At 40.2% G+C, this 25,115-nt stretch overlaps 2 protein-coding genes across 2 annotated transcripts; one reads left to right on the top strand and one right to left on the bottom strand.

Moving 5' to 3' along the window:
• Nucleotides 1-20,271: 20,271 nt before the first annotated feature.
• LOC310941077 (phosphatidylinositol transfer protein beta isoform-like) lies at nucleotides 20,272-21,084 on the bottom strand (the record flags this gene model as incomplete). Its single annotated transcript, XM_083906158.1, has 1 exon — nucleotides 20,272-21,084. One exon carries the CDS (start codon nucleotides 21,082-21,084, stop codon nucleotides 20,272-20,274), a length of 813 nt encoding a protein of 270 aa, XP_083762284.1.
• Nucleotides 21,085-22,599: 1,515 nt separating this feature from the next.
• Nucleotides 22,600-24,720, top strand: LOC310941023 (aquaporin FA-CHIP-like; the record flags this gene model as incomplete). Its single annotated transcript, XM_083906094.1, has 4 exons — nucleotides 22,600-22,962; nucleotides 23,806-23,967; nucleotides 24,183-24,263; nucleotides 24,577-24,720. 4 exons carry the CDS (start codon nucleotides 22,600-22,602, stop codon nucleotides 24,718-24,720), a joined length of 750 nt encoding a protein of 249 aa, XP_083762220.1.
• Nucleotides 24,721-25,115: the final 395 nt, after the last annotated feature.

Raw genomic sequence — 25,115 nt, 5'->3', positions numbered from 1 at the left:
CGGCCTATACCAACTGGAAAATGAGATATACAAACTGCTGTTATATACAAGTGAACTCACTGGTGGAGGCAGTAGTATATAAGGGACCAACACGTGTGAAGTCATTTACAAATCACTGATTTTCTAAAAGCGGACATTTTATGCAAAATCAAATTTAAAGGTGCCATTTGTAAGAATGTGGCCAAAAACGGTTACTACATTCAAATTCAAAATACCAAGGTCTTTTAGGTTTCGTTTTTGACCTAACTGGCAACCCGTGGTTGCTCGGCAGCTGAGACTCTACTGACTGCAATGATTGGTTGGCGGCGGTAGGTGGCGCCACATGCCAAAACATGATTTCAAAACATAAACATGATTTGCAGTCTGCAAAAGATTTTTTTTTGAAGCAAATATTTTGTCTGTACTGTTGTTGTTGGTGAGTTCAGTTTGTTATATGAACATTATTCCTGACTCTCTGTGACATATTAGGAGGATTTTATGGCCAGTTGATTTATATTTATTACATAATGCACCTTTAATAATTTGAATACTTATATTTGGGAAGGCTCTATGAGTAGGCAAAGTGTGAAAAAAGATGACTCAGTCATGTTTTTGTGGTCTGCCTCAGTCTAAGTACAGGAGATAAAACATGCGACGTTGACTTCTGCAGGGCATCGGACATCAGACTGATGAATTCCTGGAATTGTTGTCTCGCACAGCAGGCAAGGGCCAAAATCTCCGGAAGAGTGAAAGTATGCAAAGTGTTCTTTTCTTGGCTGCACAGTGCAGCACAGAGTTCTACACAAACCTCCAGCCTCAGAGGATGTACATGTCCAGTGGATACATTTTATATACAGTATGACAGCAATGTGCAGGCTAGAGTCAGCAAATGATCACTTTTCCAAATGCTAACTTCTGTTAGCTGCCGGAGCCTCAGTGACGCTGAGGTAGTTTCCTGTGTCTCATTTGCATTTAAAGAGACAGGCACCGACCATTCGGAACAGGGCTGTTTTGGCAGGGAATTGAACTTCTATGATGCTTCATCCTTAAGCTATTTTTGACTTTGAGTCCTTTAATGGAACTAGTGCAGTGCCCGTAGAAAGTATGTGCACACCGCAAAATCAAATACGGCGTGTAAAGATATTTCAGTGTGGCTGACAGTCACAAAACAATTAGCTACTCTAATGCTAATCGTAGCCTCGCTAGCTTACCTTTGGAAACAGTTTCGCCCAAGTTAGCCACAAAATAGTAACATGCTAATGCTAAATAAATATGCACACACATATTGGTGAACGGACACCGACTTCTGCTGTTTCCAAAAAACGTGATATCAAGGATGCACACCATCGGGCCATGCTCAACCCATGTCCAAAATCTTAAGGCGATCTGACTAACGGTCAGCAAGATATGCCCGTCACAGACACAGACACACACACACACACACAGACACAACTTGCTTTATAGATAGATTTGGTGTGCTGGCACTCTTTCTCATGTGTACCCTGCCTTTCGACCCATGTCAGCTGGGATTGGATCCCCCACAACCCTCACTAAGAGGAGAAAGTGGTAAAACAATGGATGGTTGGACAGACTTTGATGCAGGAAATGGTTTATCAGGCAACATAAAAGTTCAGTTTAAATTTTAAAAAAAGGAGAGAAAAAGTGACAAAAGATTGTGTAGACTTTGTTATGTAAGTCTTTGGTTATGCGACTAAAATCTGTTTGATTTGCAAGGACAGTCGTGTTTTCAGTGAGAGTGAGTGCCCATGTCGCACCACACTTAAACCTGAAGTATCCCTTTAATGCTACCTATTCTTCCATATACGTGTGTGCTGATATTTGACAGTCTTGGACATGTTCCTAAACTGGCTGAGTGTCCTGAGGGAAGCAGGCCTACGAGAGAAAGAGCCAGACAGTTGGCAAAGCCTCTGCTTCCGTCTCAGCTGTTGTTGGTAGTCGGGCCATGTGGCTGAGACACTGCTTCCTGTGTCCAGACAATGGAGAAAAAAAAGAATATTGTGTCCTTAATCCTGTTTGTCGGATTAAAATGAAGCATTGCAATCTGTGTTTAAATGCATCCATGCATGTGCCACTTTCCTCATTCTCTCTCTCTTGTCCCTCATACCCACTGTGAATGCTGAGTATGTGCCTCTCCTGCTGGGAGTTAAGTGTTTGATGTGTTGCCCCCATCTGGACACAACACTAACTGCACTCCATTCACAGGGCTTGCAGGTAATGAGGCTCAGGTGAGGCCTGTTCACTGTGTCCTCCTCATCTGAGCTTGGCACATTATCAAGCTCACTGATCAATGGTTCTGGCCTGTTTCTGTCACACACACCTGTTGTCCTGTTTGCAGGTGCTTGCCAGCAGCAGCACTGATGCAAAACTAATATTGATTCAAATCCGACATGAGCCGAAAGCCAATGTATTTTTTGTCACTGAAATAGAAGTATTAAATTACTGGGGAAACTCACAGCAACAATACATGGTGTTATGAATGACAATTATTATTATTGTTATTATTATTACTAATAACAATAATACTACTACTACTACTACTAATAATAATAATAATAATAATAATAATAATTATTATTATTATTATTATTATTATTTTTTTTAAAAAGTATTATTTTTTTGATTGAAGCAACTTTATTATTTATTTCAATCAAAGAAACATTTTTCAATCAAAGAAAAAACATGTTCAAATGCATTTTTTTTCACAGTAAATCAGTCGTACATATCGTACAGTTTGAAATGTTGATATGTTGCTACACTGTTTGTGTGGTTATTTCCCAAGTAGAGCATTGATGTTGACTGGCATTGGTAACAATGATTAGCTGGGAATTGTCATTCCCAGTTCCAACTTCAAGCTGCTCCGACTCAAAGTTTCGATGTTAGAAAAAGAGAAAGAAAACTCAATACAGTTTGACAGTATTTCAAGGTTCTCATCATGTCGAGCTTTCAACACTTGCATTTTGCAGATTGCACAAACACATGAACTCTTACACACCCAAGGCCTTGGCTCCATAATTAGCACATCAAGGTCAACACATACTTCTTATGTTCAGAGGGCAAGCCCTGGCAATTCCGCAGAGTCGGAAAAGTTAATAAAAGATATCATCATTCATGCATCATTCTATCTTAGGAATGTTTAGGTGCAACTAATGTAGACAATGACTGACTGGGAGGATTCTGCTGCTGCTCTGTACCTCAATTGTACATCATGTTTTCTTTATGTATCATAATGTAAAATTCACAAAAATATAATTGCATTGAATAATTTAAGTGATATACATGCAGGCATATTGGGCTGAATTATAAAAGCCAGAATGGGTTGTTGCGGGTGAAACACAGTTATCGCTGAGCTGAGCTCATTAATAAAAGAGCCACAATTCACAGCACTGCTGCTAAACACGAGAGTCTGTGAATGAGTAATGAAGCTACATCATTAGTTATTCGAATGCCTTCACCTCCTGTATCAATTTGATTTGAAAAGCCTGAGAGCAGGGCAGCACTGCAAAGGGTCCACGTCATGAATCTTCAAAGACGAGATTGTGATTTAGGCTCTTCTTTGGTGTTTGGTGTTTTTTGGGAGTCAGCATCCGTAATGTTATATTACTGCCTTCGTCTTTATGTTTTTTCCTTCCCCTTTTCTGAGTCCAGATCAGTGTTTGTAGTTCCGTGTTTGTCAGTGCCTCATAACCACTCTGCTGCTGATTCTCTGTCCATACAACGAACGCCCTAGAAGGTCCCTGGTGTCTGTTTTTGCCGTTTAAGGTAGCCCTAGTCAGTTTAGATAATGTAGCTATTCTTTTGCCATGATATAGAATCAATTATTTTCTTTATGGACTTTGTTGAGGGAAGTGGAGGGTTTACAAAGCAATGCAAGTGGATACGTCCACATCCCGTAGCATGTCCTTGTGTCTTTTCCCATTTTAACTGACCCTGTTCAGAGTTCAGACCTTGACTGATCCAAATTGATCCAATTAAATTAGTTCAGCTGTGAACGCACCCATTGTGTCCTGAATGTGCTGAATGGACTGAAAGTATGTTTTACACTTCTCAGGGCCCAGAGTTGATTTATTTGTAGCCATTGCTGCAATATTAATACTGAGCAACAAACACTGTAGAGACAAACTCAGTAAAAACACATTTCATCATACAACATAAGGAGAAATCCAATCACAAGACATCAACGAATATACATCTAATACGTAAGTCCAGGTGTAAACTGGGCCAATGCACATTAGATTGCCTTGTCTGAACGGAAAACTGAAGCTTGTGTCGCTGTATAAAACAGAATATAAAGCCGAGATTTTATATCAAAGCAGAATATCTAACTTAAGATATGTACACTGTTGTCTCACCCTTTTTTTTTTACTTTAAACTGAAGTTTGTAAACCACCCACTTGTTCCTAAGCTGGGTCATAACAGTCATTTAGCAGATGTAGCCCCTTATATGGTAAGGAGGAAAAGACAAGCGGCAGACCTGTGAGTCATGATATGCATAGTCTGGGACAGCACTGATCGCAGACTGCTGACTTCATATCGATTGTCATTCACAGCATGTCCTGTGCTCAAGTGTGAACAGAGGCCCGTTGCGCACAACTAGGATAAGGGATTAAGAGAGGATATATTGGTTATCCTGGCTTAATATATCCGGTTATTAACAACCGGTTAATAAGATCCGGTTGTTCAAAAGCAGGATAGTGGAAAGCAGGATATGTTATGAAATAAGTTACCATGGAGATGTATCATGTGGTGTTAGCCTGGTCTGGAGCAGGCTAAATATCCAGGATTTATTAAATCTCATCTCCCATCTCAGCCAGCAGTCAACACAAATGGAAACCACTAGTTATTCCACTGCCCACTACACAATGTTTTCACATTCAAATGTACCCACTGTCATTATCTAAACATTTGTGATTATTGATTACAATAATTTCACAGAAATGTTATATTTATACACACCATATAAATATAAAAACACATCAAAGAGGAACATGATGTTGCTTTATTGAATAAGGATAAATCAAAGCAAGTAAATCGGCTTCTTTCAAACTTGAACTCTGTCTCTACAAGACAGAAAGCACAAATTCAAAGCATATTATAGAACATAAGAATACATGTACATTCAAAGGTCTGTATATAATACACCCCACATGTCTGCACATTGAAATGAATGCAGGACAAATCCATACACAAATGAAAAGACAAATGATTGAGGGCAAATATTAATGCATATTGCATATTAACTTAAGGGTTCTGATCTGACCTAAACCACAACAATAATCACTGACTGCCCATCCAAATAAGAGTCGGCGCAACAAAAGATCACCAATGGCACAAATCCCAGACAAGGTTATCCTCTCTTCTACACATGTAGGGATCATAGTTCATGTTCCTATTATCCTGCTTTAGCCCACATATATAGCAAAGATGTGGCCATGGATCTTCAGTAACTCATTGACAGGAAATCAAAATATGCCAACTCCCTCCACTGACCACCTCCATCACAACTGTGGTGCCAGTGATGACATCTCATGACATTAAAGGATTAGGAGGAAGACGAATGGGGATTAAGATATAATCACCCAAAAAGGAACTGTAACATTTATTAAAAAGAGTTCTTATATTTTATCACAACTTAATATAATGTCAAAATGGTATTTTTTTTATTAAACTCATCGCCTTAACCTGCTTTTGCTGAAATCTTTCTTCTTAAGAAAACAGGTAAAAATAAAAAGGGAGGCTGCAGCAACTTCGTTATCAGCGTTTGGTCTCACTCACATGGATCGATCTCAGAAGTGGGGCTTAAGGAATGTGAAATGTCTTTTCTTGTTCACATAAATTGAATGCAAGGTTTGTCTGGTTAAAATGGGACTAGAAACACTAGAGAATGTTTAGCTGAGGTCAGACTGAGGTCCTTTTAATGGTTTACAGTGGTCACATTGTCATATTAGGTGATGACAGTTCATGCTAAGCTGTCACTGATGCATGTGACAGACGACACAATGGGACCCGACCTGACCATTCATCATAATACAGGTCTCTCTTGAGAATGAGACAACCTGTATAATTACCTTTCTTGTATTTTTACACTTTTCTTCTGTAATCTTAAATTGCTCTTAATAACTAACATGTAGGAGAAACCCACCAGGTTTTGAAACTCATCATTATTTAATTCTCATATATTTTTGATGAAAGTGTGACGGATCATTTTATTTGGTCCGAATAAAATGATTTGCTGAGCTTCCTGTCTGTCATCTGTCACGCGAAAATCACAGCATCTTCAGCTCCGTCTTCTGTCTCCAAGCCATACATGATAGCAGGACTCACCACAGTCTTGTAGACCTTCCCTTTCACTTTTGCTGCTATCCTTCTATCACACATCACTCCTGACACTCGCATTCACCCACTCCACCCTACCTGCAACTCTTCTTCACCTCTCTTGCTTTGGATGGTTAACCCCAGGTAGGCACGACTGGATGACACCCAGAAAGAAAAACTGTAAACAAATGATGGCGCCTGAAGTGGTGTGTATGATACTGGGTGTATTGGGTTGCCAGAAGAGGACAGGTTGCACCATCAGTCAATCAAGTCAAAGAGTACTTGAGGTAATTTCATCAATCCTCTTTCACTTTGCTGCTTTGTTTGTTTATGGTCATCACTTTAGCACTTTCACTCTGTTCTCTCATTAGTGAAAGTGACTGGTCTGAAAGATCGTAGAAGGCAAGAGAAAAAAAAATAGCATGCTGTCGAGAGGTCGGGAGGCATCCCAAATCCATCCTTAATTGTCATATCATTATGGCATACACAGTTATAAAACAATAAATGTGTCTGTCTGATCATGCTGTCATTTTTTTCTAATCAGGTATCCGGTGTCTAAAATTAGACATATAACACCAAACTATTTGCTGCATGTAGAGCAGAGACTCACACACACACACATCCTAAAAATAATATCAGCCTTTACAAGGAACTCTTAATCTGTTTGAAATGCTTTCCACATCCTTCTGGGACATTATCATTTGTTGACAATAATCGGAGGATCTGTTTTGGAACAAGCCAAATAAAGTGTGACACTTATTTTAAGTGCAACAATCCAGGCAGAATTACAGCATATTATCAGACACACAGGACAGCTTCAACCCTGATAGAGACACTCTGTTCTGAGGGTGTGAGGGGGTTGCAATGCAGGCGTATTCTAGATTTGATGGCTCATTGATTATTTGGCAACACAACTCACTTCATTCTTCGTTCAAACCAACTGACGTGTACATGAATAGAGGAGGCACGGGATAAGCTGCAAGAACTAAACTAATTAAACGTATAGTAGGAAAGATGTATTTTTATTTATCAGTAATTACGTAAGAACTTTTCAGCATACTGATAAATCAAGTGATCTGGGACAAAACAACACCTCCTTTGCATCAGGTTGTTGTTGTAGCAGGACTCGAATGTAGCCACTGGAGAAAATGCAAAAACACACCAAGAATGAGGGGATAAGTTAAAACAAGAATATCCCAACATTTAAAACAAAAGCATGAGCAATAGTAAATGATGAAGCATAAAGTATCAGAAAGTACAATTCACCAAAGACACTGGGGAGCACAGAGACTAAATAGACTCCGGGAGTAACCGGAGTATAGAGAGAGCATTTCGGGAGGTGGAGCAATCACATTGTCAATGTACAGCCCAAGAAAGAGGCCACCAATTATTTGTCCTGTCAGAGTATAGTGAATGTAGACCACACCCTCAATGTCAACGCAACAATGTTTATTACTTGAGGCGTACCTCCTGTTGCCAGTCGGTGGCGTAAAACTGCCTTTGCAGGTTATCATTGTGGACCTAAGAAATGAAGATAAAAAATAACAGAGGCCAGGCTGAAGAATGCTGCGTGCTATCAGGGCGGTGTTTATCTGTCAGAAAAAGTAAAAATATGTGGTTTTTTTTTTTAACTATAATTATGAAATTATTATAATTTAAATGAATTGGATCGCCCTAAAACCTTTCAATTTTCTCAGGTCCCGATGTTCAGACCAAGTGTGGAGAATTTTCATACATGGCAAGGCCCTCCTAACTGACTAAAATAATAAGTGAAAGAAAAAGAAAAAAAAGATGATGAAAAAAAATACAGCAGAGACAATAAGGTGTTTTCTCTGGTCCTAAGATACACAAGAATCCAAGAAGACCTATAAGGGAAACAAAAGAAAACCATTAAAGTAATACATGGGCAACTAGACAAACATTGCAAGACCACTGAAAATCTTAAGACCACAAAAACTGAAATCCAAATGTCCGAAAACCGAATTCCTACAACATTACGTTGTAACCGGTGCTACCAGGTCAACAGTCAATTGATCGGAGGGTCTCGGAGAGTCATAAGGTACCACGAGAGACGGGAGATTGTTGAAGTGGAGAAACATAAAATCATTTATGACACCAGATCAACAGTTCTTCCACGTCGGAGAATGAAAGAAGTACACACACAGTCTATCGCGGGATCTCGCAAACTCGCGTCCGTTCAGGATTATCGCGCGATCTTCCGTGAATACCGCTGGCTCCCAAGGCACCACTGCGCTGCGCCCTGTGGGGATTGACGCCGGGCAGAGGACAGTGCAAATCCGCGCCGCTGACGTTCCGCTGCTGTAACGCGCCCGGTGGAAATCCGCCTTAAGACCAATCACCAGTCAGAGAGAGAGGCCTTTCCACTTGACCTACAATGCAAACAAGGCAATCAGAGATCGCGGACTTCACCCTATTCACGCAACAAGCCTCTGTCGGCCTCTGTTGGTCATAAGTGTGGAAGCACAAACAGACAGACACACAGAGCCACTAAAAACAATACTTAACTCCAACTCCGTGGGGTCATTCCCAGTGCAGCTGCTCCAGTAAACAACTCAAAAAGTTGCAAATAAAAGTATCTGTGCTTATCCAATGAGAGGAACTCAGCACAGAGAGCTGTGAGTATTTTAATAACCTGAAGATGAATCTCACTCCAGTGTTCATGCCTAAGGCACTAAAAGACATATGGGTTCTTAGATGTTTATATTCATCAGTGGTGTCTTTTCATGGCCATGTACTCACTGCTACGGCTCAGCCTATGGTTCACACAAAGATATAGACAGAGGTTAATTGGGCTCAGATGCACCTTGGCATCCCTGTGGGCTCAGCCTGCTGCTTAGCCCTGACACAGTCCAAGCCCCACTTTCCATATGAAGGCCTTCATGACAACCATAAGAAGCTTTGTTCACATTCACAGATTTCACATTTCACAGTTCACATTTTCACAGATTCACCGATCATGGGACAATACATGCAACAAAGCCTTTTCAGTTGTTCAGTTCAAGTAAAACAGCAGAATCCAGCACGAGCGGGAGAGGAAGTCGGAAAATAAAATATCCTGTGTTGACATCGTATGTCACTTAGATACAGTACATCACAGAAAGCATTCCTTGCAAGCCCAGCATGCTCCTGTTTCTTTGGTCAGTAGAAATACTGATTGGCTTGTTGTGTTTACATCCATCCATCCATCCATTATCTACTGCTTTATCCTCCGCCGGAGGGTCGCGGGGGGATGCTGTGCCTATCTTAGCTGACACAGGGCGATAGGCGGGGTACACCCTGGACAGATAAGAGACAAACATCCATTCACTCGGACTCTCACACCTACGGTCAATTTAGAGTGACCAATTCATCTCATCCCCAAATCTGCATGGGATTGGACTGTGGGAGGAAGCCAGAGAACATGGAGAAAACCCACACACTTACAGGGAGAACATGCACACTCCATGCAGAAAGGCCCTTGTGAAACTAAAAACGAAGATCCAACCAAGTGACGATATTGTGAGAAAAAAAAAAGTTAAGAAACTCTGTCAAGAAAAAGAACAATTTGAACAGTAGTATTTTTTTTACAGCAGCAATGACACGTTGCACGGCTGTGGGTAAGTAAGAATGTTGGCTTTAATCCACCATACTGAAATACATGATAGGACACAGTAAATATGGGCTATAATGAAATAAACTTTATTCTGTGCCACCCGACCTCTCTTCGTTTTCTCTTCGTCAGCCCCATTTCTCCCTGCCTGAGTGTCTTTTGATATGTCAAGATAAACACCCTATTTATAAATCATTCTGAGAGAAATCATTTGTTATTTGTACATTTACACAAATAACAAATGCCCCACGTCTGCCGAGGAAGAGATAGATAGGAAAAGGAGAGAGAGTTGACACAAAGAGGGGGATTTGTCTGCTCGGTGGCCACACACATTGTTTGTTGTTGCCTAACACTAAGAATGTCACTCATTTTGGGTTCTCACTTGTACGGTGATGGTCTTGTTGTTATGGCTTGTTTTTGTCTGTTTTCCCACACTCTCAAGTGATGTTGCCTTGATGATACTGTGGTTAAATCATGGTCATCCAGGCTGCTCTATTTAAAGCGGCCATAGAGTGGTCCTAATGCACATATATGTGAGTTATGGAGGCCTACTTAAATACATTAAATCTCTCCTCACTGAAGCTCTCGTCAGCCGTCGTGTTTCAGACTGAAATCTCACTCCCAGAAGACAGACTTTCCCAACTGTCTTGTGATTGGCCAATACCTGGAAGTGACGTAATTAGCACACCAGCTCTCAGAAGCGATGCTCCCCCTCTGGAGCGGTGGATGCACTGCTACTCATTTAATTAACACTTAATTCAATGGTGTAACTAATACATGCATTAAATACAAGGAATGTGGCACTTTAAGATAGGACTCACTACATATTAAGTAGATACAACTTAATACAGCTCTCAATGTATTAAATAAAATGTGTTGGTGTAATAGTGATAGGCTAATAATAACAATTAATTAATAATAGTGAACTTAAAAAACATTCAATTCATTTAAATTATGAATTTAAGAAACTAGTCCTGACATCTAATGTTGTGTTTTGGCTGCACAGAACAGCTTCAAACTAAAATAGATGTTTTTTTTTGTTGGTTTTTTTTAAATAAAAACCCATCAACATAAATACACTATCAATTTGTTCAAATTCACACTCATGCTGACCTGCAAACCTGTCAGCAAACGACCCGACCCAACCAGCAAGCCAATTAATCAAAGCCAGCCAACCAACCCAAACCAACCATCCATCCAAATACCAGCTAAACCAAAATCAATCCATCCATCCACCCCTCCATCCATACATCCAACCAACCAACCAACCCATGCTGTCTATAAATAACACTTACCACTCCCCTGTCCAAGCACTAAGTATGATCTAAATAAAGAGTTCAATAAAGTCAGGGACTCAGGAAACACTATCAAAAGTCTCATGACATGTACAGTGAGGAAAGACCAGAGGAAGGGAATATTTTAAAAATTCAGAAGCAATTACAGTAGAAAAATAAACATGAATAATAAAAAAGTAAAGAGAGGAAAAACACACAAAAAACCACAAATGGACTGAAGTGAGTGAAACCTGAACTGATGGGTTAGATACTAAAAGGAAAACAAAGACGGAGACAATTTAATTATTATGAGATAATACAATACTTCAAGAGATGACAAATGGAGAAGTGAATAAAACCAGAAATAAAAGTGATGCCTTTCATCTGATGTTAGTTTGATTGTGTTACTCCGGAAGGGTATTTAAAGCAAGGCTAATAAAAGAAGAAATAACACATTCTCCCACCGCAAATTAAATGTTTAATTCAAAAGTAATAAAACTTCCTCTCTCGCACTTTAATATACTCTGGGGTTTTTTTTTCTGCCATATGGTCTGGTCATTTTGTGTACTGTGTGCAATGGAAGATATTCCTATGAAAAAGCAGAAAACTTTGTTCTGTCTATCTTTATTTTGTCAACAGTAGCTAATCTGTAGTAACTTAGTTTTAACTTCAAACAGTTTTAAGTCAGATATGAGACATTTGAAGCAGTAGTGGTTGCTGGTCAACAGGGGAGGCTCATTTCAGGCACAGTTTTTTATTACATTATAGGCAGCTTTCTCTTCTAGTACTCATCTTTAATAAATGCACATAATAAAATATTATTTCAGCAGGGCATCAGCATCCTTGAAATAGTAGGGGGAGTTCTCCTCCTGTTCTTTCTTTAATAGGATCGTCCTTCTGTCCCACAGGCCACCACATCTATTTTTTTCTCAGGCTTGAGACATACTATAAGATTCTAAGGCCATTTTCTATCATGACATTTGGAAGTGAGATCTGATCTGAGGCTTTGGCTGGGGTTGATGGTGTGAAAGGTTTATCTGCTGCTGGTGTGTGATAGAGTTACAGATTTGGTCCAGGCATGCTCACCAGAGCTGCAGAAAAATAAAATTAAAGGTGCATTATGTAATAAATCTAAAGCAACTGGCCATAAAATTCTCCTAATATGTCACAGAGACTCAGAAATAATGTTCATATAACAAACTGAACTCACCAAAAACAACAGTACAGACAAAAAATTAGCATTAAAAAATTTTTTTTGCAGACTGCAAATCATGTTTATGTTTTGAAATCATGTTTTGGAATGTGGCGCCACCTACCTCCATCTGCCAAACATTGCAGTCAGCAGAGTCTTAGCTGCCGAGCAACCACGGGTTACCAGTTACATCAGAAAACCAAACCTAAAAGACCTTGGTATTTTGAATTTGAATGTAGTAACCGTTTTTGGCCACATTCTTACAGATGGCACCTTTAAACACTGATGTTCTTCAAGTACTGAACAGATTTTAAGCAATTTGAAAGCAATTTTTAGTTCATTTAACTATTTGCGCCACTGACATTCGATACAATAAATAAGAATGTCATCAGCATTAACTGAAAGCTGCTACAATCCAGTGTAATTTTTTAGAGATTTCTATTGATTAATTTCATTGAGTAAATTAAGCGGATTAATGAGCAGAAAAAAATTGGTGTTGGTTTAATAATCTAAGGCAGTGTTTCCCAAACGTTTCATATGAGGACGCACAAATATAATTTTTAACAGTTAATCTGGCCACTTCCAATAGATGTATAGTTGCTAAATGAATCCCATCTTCATTCTATACACATTATTTAATAAATCGTTTGGTGAAAATGAAAATGAATCTCCTGTGACTCCCAACCTCTTTGGGAACCACTGATCATGAGCGCAAAACAGCAGCCATTACTTTTGGGGTTTTTCTTCAGTATTCTGTAGGGCTGCAAATAAGGACTATTTTCATTATCCACTGTTTATTTTATTGATTAATCAGTGGTATCAGCAGCTCAATGTGCAACCCTACTACATCAGTGTGAAAAATACAGATCAGATTTGCAATGTACTTTTGAGAGGTAAAGTCATTTTATACCAACAAACAATCCTAATGTTACACACTGGATCTTAAAATGCGTCACACAGCACTTCACAGTTCCCATTTACAGCATTTAACTGCATATAACATTGAATTTGTCAAAAGAAAAGAAAAAAACATTCTGGATTATGGCTTTCATTTGGTTCATCATTAATTTGCTGCATGGTAAATTCCCCACTGGGAACAAGTCTCCAGTATATGAGCTGAGCTTGGAAGCAGTTTCATGCCTCTCAGTCTTGGAATAAAATGTACTCTAAAATAAATTGCTCTGAATGTTTGAGTTAAGTATCCTTGGCTCGTCCTTGCTCATAACATCCAACAATGTCCTGACTACCGCAACAAAATGCTGATGCCCACATTTCAGAATCAAGTTTATCTGACACTGTTAATTACATTATCTGTATCTCCGTCCTGTCAGTTCCTTATCCAGTCCTGTTGTATGAAATTCATATCATTCACAAATGTTGTCTTTCTTAACACTTTGGGAAACTTACTGTACTTTTACTTTACTCCTATAATATAAAAAACCATGGAGTTTCTTAAGCGCAAAACAATAACCGGGTCAGATTTTTGACAGTGTAAGTGGGGTTTTCTCTTTAAGAGGGAGGCGCTTGTAATCAGTGTCTGGGTTTACAAGGGTGAGAAGAGCCAGTGATGAATCAACGATCACAATAAGCTGGGCGGTCGGGTTGAGCTTTGGCATTTTGATTACATCCCAATGTTCATATTCAAGTAATGCATTGTTTGGTTTGGTGAACTTTGAATCTCCAGTCTGTAACTTTTGGTCAAACCCTCTGAAGATTTCTCCATGGCGCATTCCATTTGTAGTCAGACCTTGGGGCATTCCTCACATGAAAATCACGTGAAAATAATGCACTGATACTGAGCATGTGCATAAATCTTGTGCACTGTGTACATACTCCAAACACAAGAAGGAAAAGTTGCATATTGGTTAAAAAAGCTGGTTCCTTCTGAATAAAAAGCCTATGAGATAAAATGCTTGTGTGCATACAGGTCCTGAGTATTTACCAAAACACCACTGGCAGCAGTAGAATCTACTTCCCCAAGACAGCAAGGGAATATGTATTGTTGTATTTTCATTTCATTACTAAAAGTGCGCTAAAATGTGATCAACTACATAACTAGTTCATTCACAAAATCAGCTGTTTATCACAGATCGTCTGATGTGTTTTGCTTCTACGTTGCAGCAAGATGCATTAAAACCAATGGAAGCTCCGCTTCAATTGATCTCTATGAGACAGCAAATAATAGGTTTTTTTCCCTGTGATGTGGGAGACATTGATTAGATAAATGTGGCAAAATCTTTGTTAGCAGTGATGGGCACAGACGCTGGGCTGATGATTAGAGGAACTGTCTGAAAGGCGGAACCACTTTTTGATTGACAGCTTTGTAGAATTATATATATATACAGTATATACATATACAGATTCAAAGTAAGCACTGAATTTGCATTGGTCCACACATTTGAAAGGAGGAACCCACAACACTCTGATGATACTACTTAAACATGCGAGAAAGATAAACAGAAAAAAAGGAATTGGAAAATCCATGCTTTTTCATTCAGAGTGATTACATTTCCATTTTATTGTGTTGGTGAAATAATTATAAAAGTGGCTGATGACTTCCATGTGGTATGAGTTGATTTGGGGTTTGGAATAGCAGGTGGGTGTGCATATTTTACACACTTTATATTCAGGAGCAGATTACAGGTGTCTGGTTCATCGGATGCTTTACCAAGTTTGGAAACCATCTGCAGCCAAAGAACACCCACCATGCTTTGAGAAAACAAAGAGACACACGGTATACAGAAGGATACTTGGCATAATGGTGTATGAAATTCCAAATGGCACGTTGTGTGAGCCAAAGCGCTAACAAACAATGGACAGCTAAATAATAGCATCATAAAGATCCAGCTGCTCTGGGATAAAACTAATGACCACAATTAATTTAATGCTTATTTTAAATGTTTTAATGAAACCTTAATAGACTTCGGAACAGTCCGAATTCTAAGTGGCAAGGATTCAACAATGCACCTAAAACATTTATTAAGGTGCAGTCCATGCCGACTTAGTGGGTAAGAAAAAAAACTGAGGGAAATGAAGTGCATGGAGAAAGTGTATTGAAGATTGATTTAAAAAAAAAATAAATAAATAGTTTACCATGTAATGAACCAGTCAGAATGGCATCACTTATTAGCTTTTAAAAGCCAGTCTGTCATTTAGTAGGTGAAAGTGCATGAAAACACATCTGTGTCTGTGTCAAGCTCCTGCCTATTTAGGCATAAATATTTTTTATAATGCAACCTTAAATTGATAATTGGTATTATGAGGGTATGAAACCAGTGTACCGTCCTTGAGGATCAGGACACTTCTGTTCGAAACACAGCAGCTGTCAGTTTGTAAAGTGTGTTGATAATGTATGTTATGAATCGTTTCTATATACAACATATCACATATCTACAGGCAGGACAAGGTAAGATATTCCTAGTGTCTTTGAATGTACAAAAAGCTTCAAGGAAGTACTGGGAGAAATGTGGTTGTAGCTTTACATGGCTGGAATCTGGCCTCAGATTTTCCTCTCCAGGGGCCACGTGTATAAAAGAGTGCGTAGATTTCATACTGAAAGAGGGCGTGCTCAAAAAATTTCCCGGCGCAGCTGATCGGCCAAGTTACCAGACATAGCCGACACTCGTCTAGCCATCGTATAGCCATGCCCCCAGTTGGATGTCGGAGAGAGCGGAGATTAGATTGGTTCCATTTTTGTCGTCTTTAAATACAGTGTTAGCGATTATCATCATTGCTTCTTTCTCCACCCGAAAATTCTTCATCTTTATCAGACACTGTAAACACTCTAAACGAGGCTTTGGTTGTTTTTTGTGACTTTTTCCCAACGCTGCCTTTAGCTCACAGACTTTTTCTGCCCGTAGTGTACTTCCCGGTGTGGAATGAACATTCTTGGATTTTACATCCACAGTTGCATTTATAACCCGCCATTTCATTTTTCCTCTATCACTGCCTTCTCTTAAACTTCTTGCATTCTACTTGCCACCATTTGCTCTTTCCCATATCGCTGGTTATCAGTCGGATTTCCAAGCCCAATCCTCCTAACTGCCTCTGCATGAGAGACTTTTACTTAAACTCTTATCTGCTGAACTGGTACAGCCATTTCTTGCTTCACTGCTTCACAGCCCCTTTATGTGTTCACCTCTACAATTACAGCACTTTGGTTGTATACCTGAGTCGCTCGCACTTTCCATTCTTCCACACTTTGTTGTTTCCTTTGCCACATCTTAGCTTTATGTACACAAACCCCTGGAAAGTGAAACAGACCAGTGGTTTTCTCATGTGGTATTTTATTGCACCATAATAAAGAGGTTTTGGGATATCCTCCATTTTAAATGTAACCAGCACTTTATTAGGCTTTTTGTTGGATGTTTTGTGGCCTGAACTTTTCCAACATACAATCTCATCATGGTTTTCAGTCCTCCGTCTCTAGACCTGAGGTCAAGCTGAATACAGTTAAATTTGGGTGTTACGCTGGCAATAAATTTACCTTCATTTGTTGCAGTTGAAGACCTGAGGCAGTAAAGGCTGGACAAATGAAAGAAAAAAGGAAAAATGTAAAGATGATTGATGTTTGACAAATGTAGATAAAATCTTGTTACGACCCCAGCTTGTTGGGGATGGGAAATAACATAAAATAACCAGAGGTTGTTGGTTTAGCGAAATTATGGTTTTATTAATAAAGTAAGGTAAATTTAACATAAATCAAACACTATAAACTAAAGGAGGAGGCTATTCCCAAACTAAATACAAAAACCACAAACCAAAATACAAAAAGGGAATAGCTCCCCTACATCAGGCTCAGGGCCTTCAACGCGGGTAAAACCACAAAACACAAAAACAATAACGTAAAATCTGGCACGCAGGCCGAACTAAAATACAACTAACAAACAAACTGGTGCACACGAAGGCTCACAATGCTCTCAAGACAAGTCAGAACTACAAATCGAATTCTTAAGCTGCCACGACAGCGCGACAATGGGGTCAACTGCTCATGTGGAAGCACAGTGCCCACAGGTGACTGTCTGCTACCGATTTTTATGCAGGTGTGTGGATGACGAGTGAAGGAGAGGATTGGGCAGGTAAGCTGGAGCAGGGCAACCCAATCACGGCGCAGGAGAGAGGGTAGACTGAGGCAGGCAGCTGATTGGTGAACAAAGACCAAGCAGGAACCAGAGGAATCAATCAGAAGCAAGGGCTGGCACACATCATCTGCATACTAAAATATGTGATTGACACCAGGGCAGGGCATAACAGCCAAGGGCCATTACAAATCTAGTTTTAGTAAACCCACTTGTCCTCATGTACAATGATACAATGGTGTCATGTCATGCAGGTGTGATATGTCAATATTCAGGAAGATGCCTCCCGTTTTCAGACAATGGTTTGTACTGCAAGGGTTTCGTTCTGTTCATCTGCTGGTGAGGCAATTTCACAAATGCTCAGATGACTACTAGTTGAAATATCAGTATAAAACTTGGAAATAAATAATTCAGTCTGAAAACACTCAACAATACATGCTTGCCAATGTTAGACACCATCTGCATCAATCTGCCCCAAATAGTATTGTAGAACTGCCTGGATTCTAGGGATGCAACGATATTGGGTATTTTACCGAACCGTTTGGTACGCCCTGCTCGGTTCAATACACAAGGGCATTTCGGTATGTTTTGGCCACAAAAACGTTATCAAAACTTTGTATAGCCACGCATGCTGTGCGAGATCCACTTAGGAGCAGAGACATTAGCTCCACTACTGGATTGCATCCCTACTGGATTCATTATTTCTGTCAATCACAAATCAGAAACAGTAGGGGTTTTCTTAAGAAAGAAGAAATCTACCTTGATTCAAAGATGCAGCAACACACAAAGCCATCATAGTTCATTTTAGAATAAGAAAGGCTAGAGCTCAACTAGCAGCAACAGCATGAGGCATGGAGCATGAAGTTCAACAGGCTGAGAGCACAGATTTAGTGGCTTCTCCAGGTGAGAAAGAGCTCTGTCCTGCAGGTAGATGACAGCATCATCCACCCGATGCTAGGCTGGTAAGCAAATTGCAGCGGGTCCATCACTGGTCTCACCACAGGGCGAAGATGAAACAGTACCAGCTGCCAAGGCCGGTGTTAGTGCCACTGGCCTGTAACTGTTTAGATCTTTTGGGTGCAATGTTTTTGGCACCGGTACCACACAGGAGGTTTTCCGTAACTATGGTACTCTCCCCAGTTTCAGGCTCATGTTGAAGATGATCCCCAAAATCCTGCACAGCTGAGCCGCACAGGATTTGAGGAGCCTGGAGGCTGATGCCATCAGGACCTGCAGCCTTCTTTGCCTTGATCTTCATCTTTTCTCACCTGGCTAGGTGTGAAGGACAGAGTGGAGCCGGGGGGTTGTGTGATGAACGGAGTTTAGCTCATGGGAGGCGAGATGGGAACTGTAGAGAGGGTGTTGGAGGTTGGGCAGTGTACTGGAGATGCAAATGAAAGGGGTTGCAGCCAGGCCGGCTTGGAGCAGGGAGGGGTGGGAGGCTGATCAAACCTATTAAAGAATAATTTTAGGTCATTAGCCCACCTCAGGTCCCCTACAGTCTGGGAGTCTAGCTTCTTGTGGCCAGGGATGGTTTTCAGACCTCTCCAGACTCCACTGACATTATTCTCCTGTAGCTGTCCTTCCCCTCCCCGATCTTACTCCTCAGCTCCCTCTGTACAGTCTCCTTGTTTCTTGAACTAAAAGCCCTCTTTTTCTCCTCAAGGAGAGCATTTATGTCAGGATTAATCCAGGGTTTGTTGTTTGAGAAACACCATACTGTCCTGGTGGGTGCGGTGCTCTCTACACAGAAGTTGATATAGTCTGTTATTCTGTGTGTGAGACTTCCGATGTCCTCCCCATGTCCCTCACAGAGTTCTTCCCACACAGTAGACTCAAAGCAGTCCATGAGAGCCTCATCAGTCTCATCAGACCAGGCTTTCACTGTGTGAGTCACAACTGGTTGCCTGCGTACCAGAGGTTTGTACACAGGAATGAGATGAAACAGTTTGTGATCAGATGTAAATTACATTTTGAATTAATATTTTGGTTCCAACCACCAACCATCACCAACCACCCAATTATGCAGCACATACTGTATCACTCTATACTCACGTTGTAAGAAGAGTTAGTCCAACAGTACAAGATGTAGCTCGGGGTTGAATATTGGTTGTTTATTGTTGTTGTCCCTGCAAAAGTAACCAGGGGAAAAACTTAGTCACTAAAGATTTTGACTTTGGAAAAGGGTTGCTAGAGTTAGCCATAAAACACCTCAATACAATGTTTCATGCATCTTGCATTATTCTTTCAGCTGAAGAAGCATAAATTGCATCTGTTTGTCAGTCCAAAAGTGGGTCTTTTTCCCAGCTTTCACTTTTGCTGATGCCATCGTGTTGTTTGTCCTCTTCCACCAGTACAGTACAACAGTTTATACATTGTCTCCTACTTCCGGGTCAAAGACTGGGGAGGAAATTTTGGTGAATGCCCTGGATGAAGACATCATTTATCTGCTCAACCTTAATAGCCTGTATGAAATTGAGGCAAAGTGCAAATGACGCATTATAATTTCTGAAGTAAACACTGAGACCTAGATTGTCAAAATAGACAAAAGAACTGCTGTGATTCACAAAAAAATAGAACATGTGATGTGACAAAAATGTGATTAATCGCAATTAACCAACCAACAGAGAGAGGACAATCAAACACGGGGAGAAGTGGGGTGAGTTATCTTTTACACACAAATAAAATTAAAAAAAAATTAACAAATACATTATAATATAATGTATTTAATTGTATGTTCAATTATTTACAAAATCATGTTTTCTGCCAGCCTGGCCCTGGTGTTTGACCTACAGTGATTGGCTTCTAATCATCTGTTGCATAAGTGCCTCGCACATCTCCTCTCTGAAGCATCTCCCCAAGCTCTCTGCAAGTCTCCTCTTCCATCTGTCTGATGTCTTCCATGGTCAAATCCACCCATTTGTCAATACAGCAGAACAGCTGCCGGTGGAAGTTGGTAAAAAAGCGCTTTGCTTGCCTGTGGATAAAATTTTCTACTTTGGTCTGCAGACCCCACCATTTGAACTTGACAGTGACCAGTTTGTATGAGCATATGTGAGGACAGTTTGTCTTGTTCAGATCATCCTTCCACTGAGGACCAAGAGGTCCTCTGTCTGTCTTGACTGAGTGGAAGAGAGCAGGATCTTCTTCCGGCTTGTAGTCTCCAGGAGCGACTTCTCCTTTGTTTGCTATATCTATGGGCACCACCTGCACAGTCTCCCATAGGTTCTCTTCCAGGTTGTGTACATTGTTTACTGTTCCCATGTCAGGTTTGTGCCATGTCTCAATTTTTATCATAAAGTTGTCCTTCATGTACTCATTTGTCACAATTGTGCGGCAGTATGGGTAGGCATTCCAAGCCCTTTCATGAAAAACTAATCCTCCTTCTGGTGCAATCAGTTTCACATAGCTTGGGACTCTACTCTTTAGATAGTATACTTTATGTGTGTATTGTCCCTTCTCTCCATCCTCCTCATAGGGTTCATTCTTCAGGATCTCTATGCCTTCTCCTCCTCCCGTCTCGTGCTTGCTGGCCACAGCCACAGAGTACAACTGTCCTACCTGATACTCTTCCACGGAGACTGGCAACACAACGCGGTATTCTTTGATGAGAACCATCTTCATCACTCCAGGCTGTGGCTGTGCACTGAGGGGTTTACGTCACACCAAAAAATAAAGAAGAGGGTTGCATTACACATGTATTTTAACGTAAACTAGAAATTCAGACATTCACACGATGCTCGTGGTCAACTACAAGAACAAGAAAAATGATAAAAGGCTGTATGGTTGAAAGATGAAAGGATGACATCACCTAATTTTGGGAACTATACAAAATCGTGTTCTCCAATAAAAGTACTGCTAACTAAATGGTGGAGGGCAGCTTCATGCTGACGAGCGTACAGCCTGCAAGAAGTTAAAAGAAGGCGAAGATCAACCAACCCACCTGTTCAGAAATACCAATCACAACAACTGCCAAGTAGAGAAGGGTTTTAAGAAGTGATTTAAAAGAATCAACTCTTCTCATCTCTTCAGGTGAAAAATTCATGGAGGGCACAGATTAAAGGCAAATTCAATTCTGTTGCCCTGGCGACCCATATGCAGATCAAATGATCTGCAACAAATAGTAAGCATGTTCGAAACGTCTCCTGATATGAATAGTTGCAAAATTGTCAATAGTTAACTTATTAATCGTTCAATTCTAACCTTCAAGGGCTATTTCTATGATTATACTTATTTTATTATTCATCATGGGAACAAACAAATATTCCAACTTTTTATTATTATTATTGCTATGTTACAAAACACTGACAAATACGGTGCAGAATATTCTCTGGAATAAGCTCAAAGGTGCCGTAAGTTCAATAAATCTAATGAAAACTTAACATGGCAGGTGCAAGCCCGATGAGCAGCAGTTTGGCATATTGAGATGAATAAGGCTTTATGTAATAATACTAACATCATGTACTGTATTGTCCAACTTGTTAAGGTTAACATCCGCTTTTTCAAAGCACTCCCCCGCAATGTCAATCAGCCTGCAGGATGTACTTAGCAAATTTAAAGGCTGTTTTACAGGCCCTAAACCCAAACTGAAATATGCTATTGAAAAAAATGTTAATAGCACATGCAGAAAACATGACCAAACTAATTACTATTTAGCATCTCATCTATTACAACAAAGTGGCACCAACATGTGTGTAATTGATGTCATTTATGAGGTTCCCTGAATGCATCGAGCAGTTGATTCTCTAAAGCCGGGTTCACACTGAGTGGAGCCGTTCAGTACAATACAGTACTTATTTTGCGGCGTTTTTGGGAAACGTATCAATAAACATAAGCAACCTAAGCAAATAAAAACATAAGCATGCTTGTTTGTGGTGGAAAACGTGTTCGTTTTTTTTACCCTTATAACTTTTCTCCACTTGGAACCCGGGGAGAGATCTCTGAACTGGAGACTTGTTAAATGATTTGACAGTGTTGCATCTACTCTACTTCTGCTATGTCATACAACTTCATGTCCATAAATTCAGTTATATAAGCCGTCACATAGCCAACACTATTACAGACCACTCTTTTTGATTTCTCATTAATACAATGTGTCCCTCTCTTTCAGGTTCTTAAAAGCCCACCACCATTATGACAGAGATAACGAGCAAAGCATTCTGGAGAGCCGTTCTGGCTGAGCTGATTGGAATGATTGTTTTCATTTTTGCTGGCATAGCTTCAGCCATTGGGAACCCAAACAACAGTAATCCAGATCATGACATAAAGGTGTCTCTGGCCTTTGGTTTGGCCATCGCCACAGTCGTCCAGAGTTTGGGCCACATCAGTGGAGCCCACCTGAATCCTGCAGTTACCCTCGGAATGCTTGCCAGCTGCCAGATCACTATATTCAAAGCCATTATGTATATTAGTGCACAGATGCTGGGTTCAACCCTGGCCTGTCTTTCTTTGTATGCAGCACGTCCAAATACGACCAAAGCACTGGGGCTCAACACTGTAAGTTAAACCTTTCATAATGTTGCTGTTGACAGAACAGGTGATATGTGCTTTGAGAATGGTAGCTTCCAAAATATCCCACTTTGCCAAGAAACATGATGCACTGCAATATCGTGCAGCAGTACATAGAATTCCAGGTTCCATTCAACCTCAGACTAAGGCTACATCCATACTAGGTTTTTATTTGAAAACAGGGTTTCAGGACAAAAATGATCTGCTTTCTGACATTACCTGATTGTTGAGGTTCACTGAGCATGTGTGTGCCACTGCAAACAGGAAGGTGATTCTCTCCTCTGCAGTTTTTATAGTTTCATTAAGTGCTACTAATGAAAAACAGCACTGGTGAAAAGTCAGAATAATACAGTCTGTTGAAATTGAAAGTAACATAATTTTTTCGTTCACAGCTTAGAGTCTGATCACGGGGGATAAGACCAAATCAGGAAGTAATGCTGGGAGTTTATTCATTTTCTACCACTTTGACCTCCACTTGAGGGTTGTGGTGTGGGGGGCCCCGAGCCAATCTCAGGCTTGGTTTAAAACATGAAGAGCAGTTGGTTCCTAGTAATATGATTAAATTATTACTCATAGTCTTACTCTAAATCTAAAAAAATAAAACATATTGTGATCTTAATTTTCAGACATTTCTAAGCAAAAGTTGAATGGTATGAATGTTTTCTAAGCCAGGCATGACTGGCTGTAGTGTTTTGGAAGCAATATTCAATCACATTCATATCAGATATCCAGGGCAATAGTATTGGCTGCTAAGTGGGAAGTGGTCATGAAAAGAAGCCATCCATTTAAGTGACAATGAATAATAAACCTGTTTTTGGATTCCTTTCACAGATCAATGGTGTTACTCTCAGCCAAGCCTTGGGCATTGAGCTCCTTACAACGTTCCAGCTGGTGCTGTGTGTCCTTGCAGTCACTGATAAAAGGCGTTGTGATATCACTGGTTCAGCACCCTTGGCCATTGGCCTCTCGGTCTGCCTCGGACATTTGGCAATTGTAAGTTGCACCTCAGTCACCCTCAAATGCATGTTATCTTTAACCCTTCTATTCAGGAGTAGGGGAAGTACATTTGAGGAGCAGGAAACATGATAGTGTTGACATTGCGTGCATTATTATTGTTTAAGATAATGTCATTCACCCCATTCAGTCGTTGTTATAACATTGTACTGTAGCTGAAGATGTTCTCTCATGATATCTGTTGTTGATTACAGATCAATTACACAGGCTGTGGAATCAATCCTGCACGTTCCTTTGGTCCGGCTTTAATACTAAACAATTTTGAAAACCACTGGGTAAGTCAGACATGCATTTATAAGCATATTCTACCAAGTCAACTGAAACTAGAGAGAGCACCCAAAGAGTGCAAACCTCGAGGCTACTCAGTTTCCCAATGGGGTCAATACACTCTATCTTGCAAGATTAACAATTGTTTAAAGTAAAAGCTGAATATTGTTTTATCTCCCCACTAAAACCCCTTTTTTGCTAAAAGTATTCACATCAAAAGGTTTTCCTATATTGGAGAGTTTTTCATTGATGACAATGCTTTGCACATGACTCATCTTAACCAAGACTGATCCAAAGATTAATCTTTGTTTCTCAATCCAGGTTTACTGGGTTGGGCCGATCTCTGGAGGCATAGCAGCAGCTCTCATCTACGATTTTCTGCTCAGTCCTAAATGTAACAGTTGCTTTAGTTGCATGAGAGCACTGGTCAGGGGCAACGTTGATGCTGAAAATGCAGCTGTGTAAATGACCTCAAAATAGTTCTGTGCAATACGGAACACGTGCCTTGTTACCATCTCAAGGTGGATCATGCATGGATTAAAGGCAACAGTCTGAGTAATCGGCATTCCCAGCTGCAATATATGTGGAAATGCAAATTGTCTAGTTCAGGGGTCACCAACCATTTTGAGACCGAGAGCTACCTAAATATTATGCATTCAATTGCATCCACATTCATTCCAGTGCTTACTCCTAACCATTATCAGTTTTTATGAACAATATCAATGATATTTTACTGAGTGATCATATGGATACATGCAAGTGAGGTGAAGTGAGCCTGTGGAATCCGTATTGGCCGCCTGCGGGCTACCAGGTGCCCGCGGGCACCACGTTGGTGACCCCTGGTCTAGTTAATATTATTA

Source organism: Microchirus variegatus, assembly GCF_963457635.1.
Source record: "Microchirus variegatus genome assembly, chromosome: 19".
NCBI lineage: Eukaryota > Metazoa > Chordata > Actinopteri > Pleuronectiformes > Soleidae > Microchirus > Microchirus variegatus.
The sequence above is the reverse complement of the archived record's forward strand: the minus strand, read 5'-3'. Positions and strand labels throughout refer to the sequence as shown.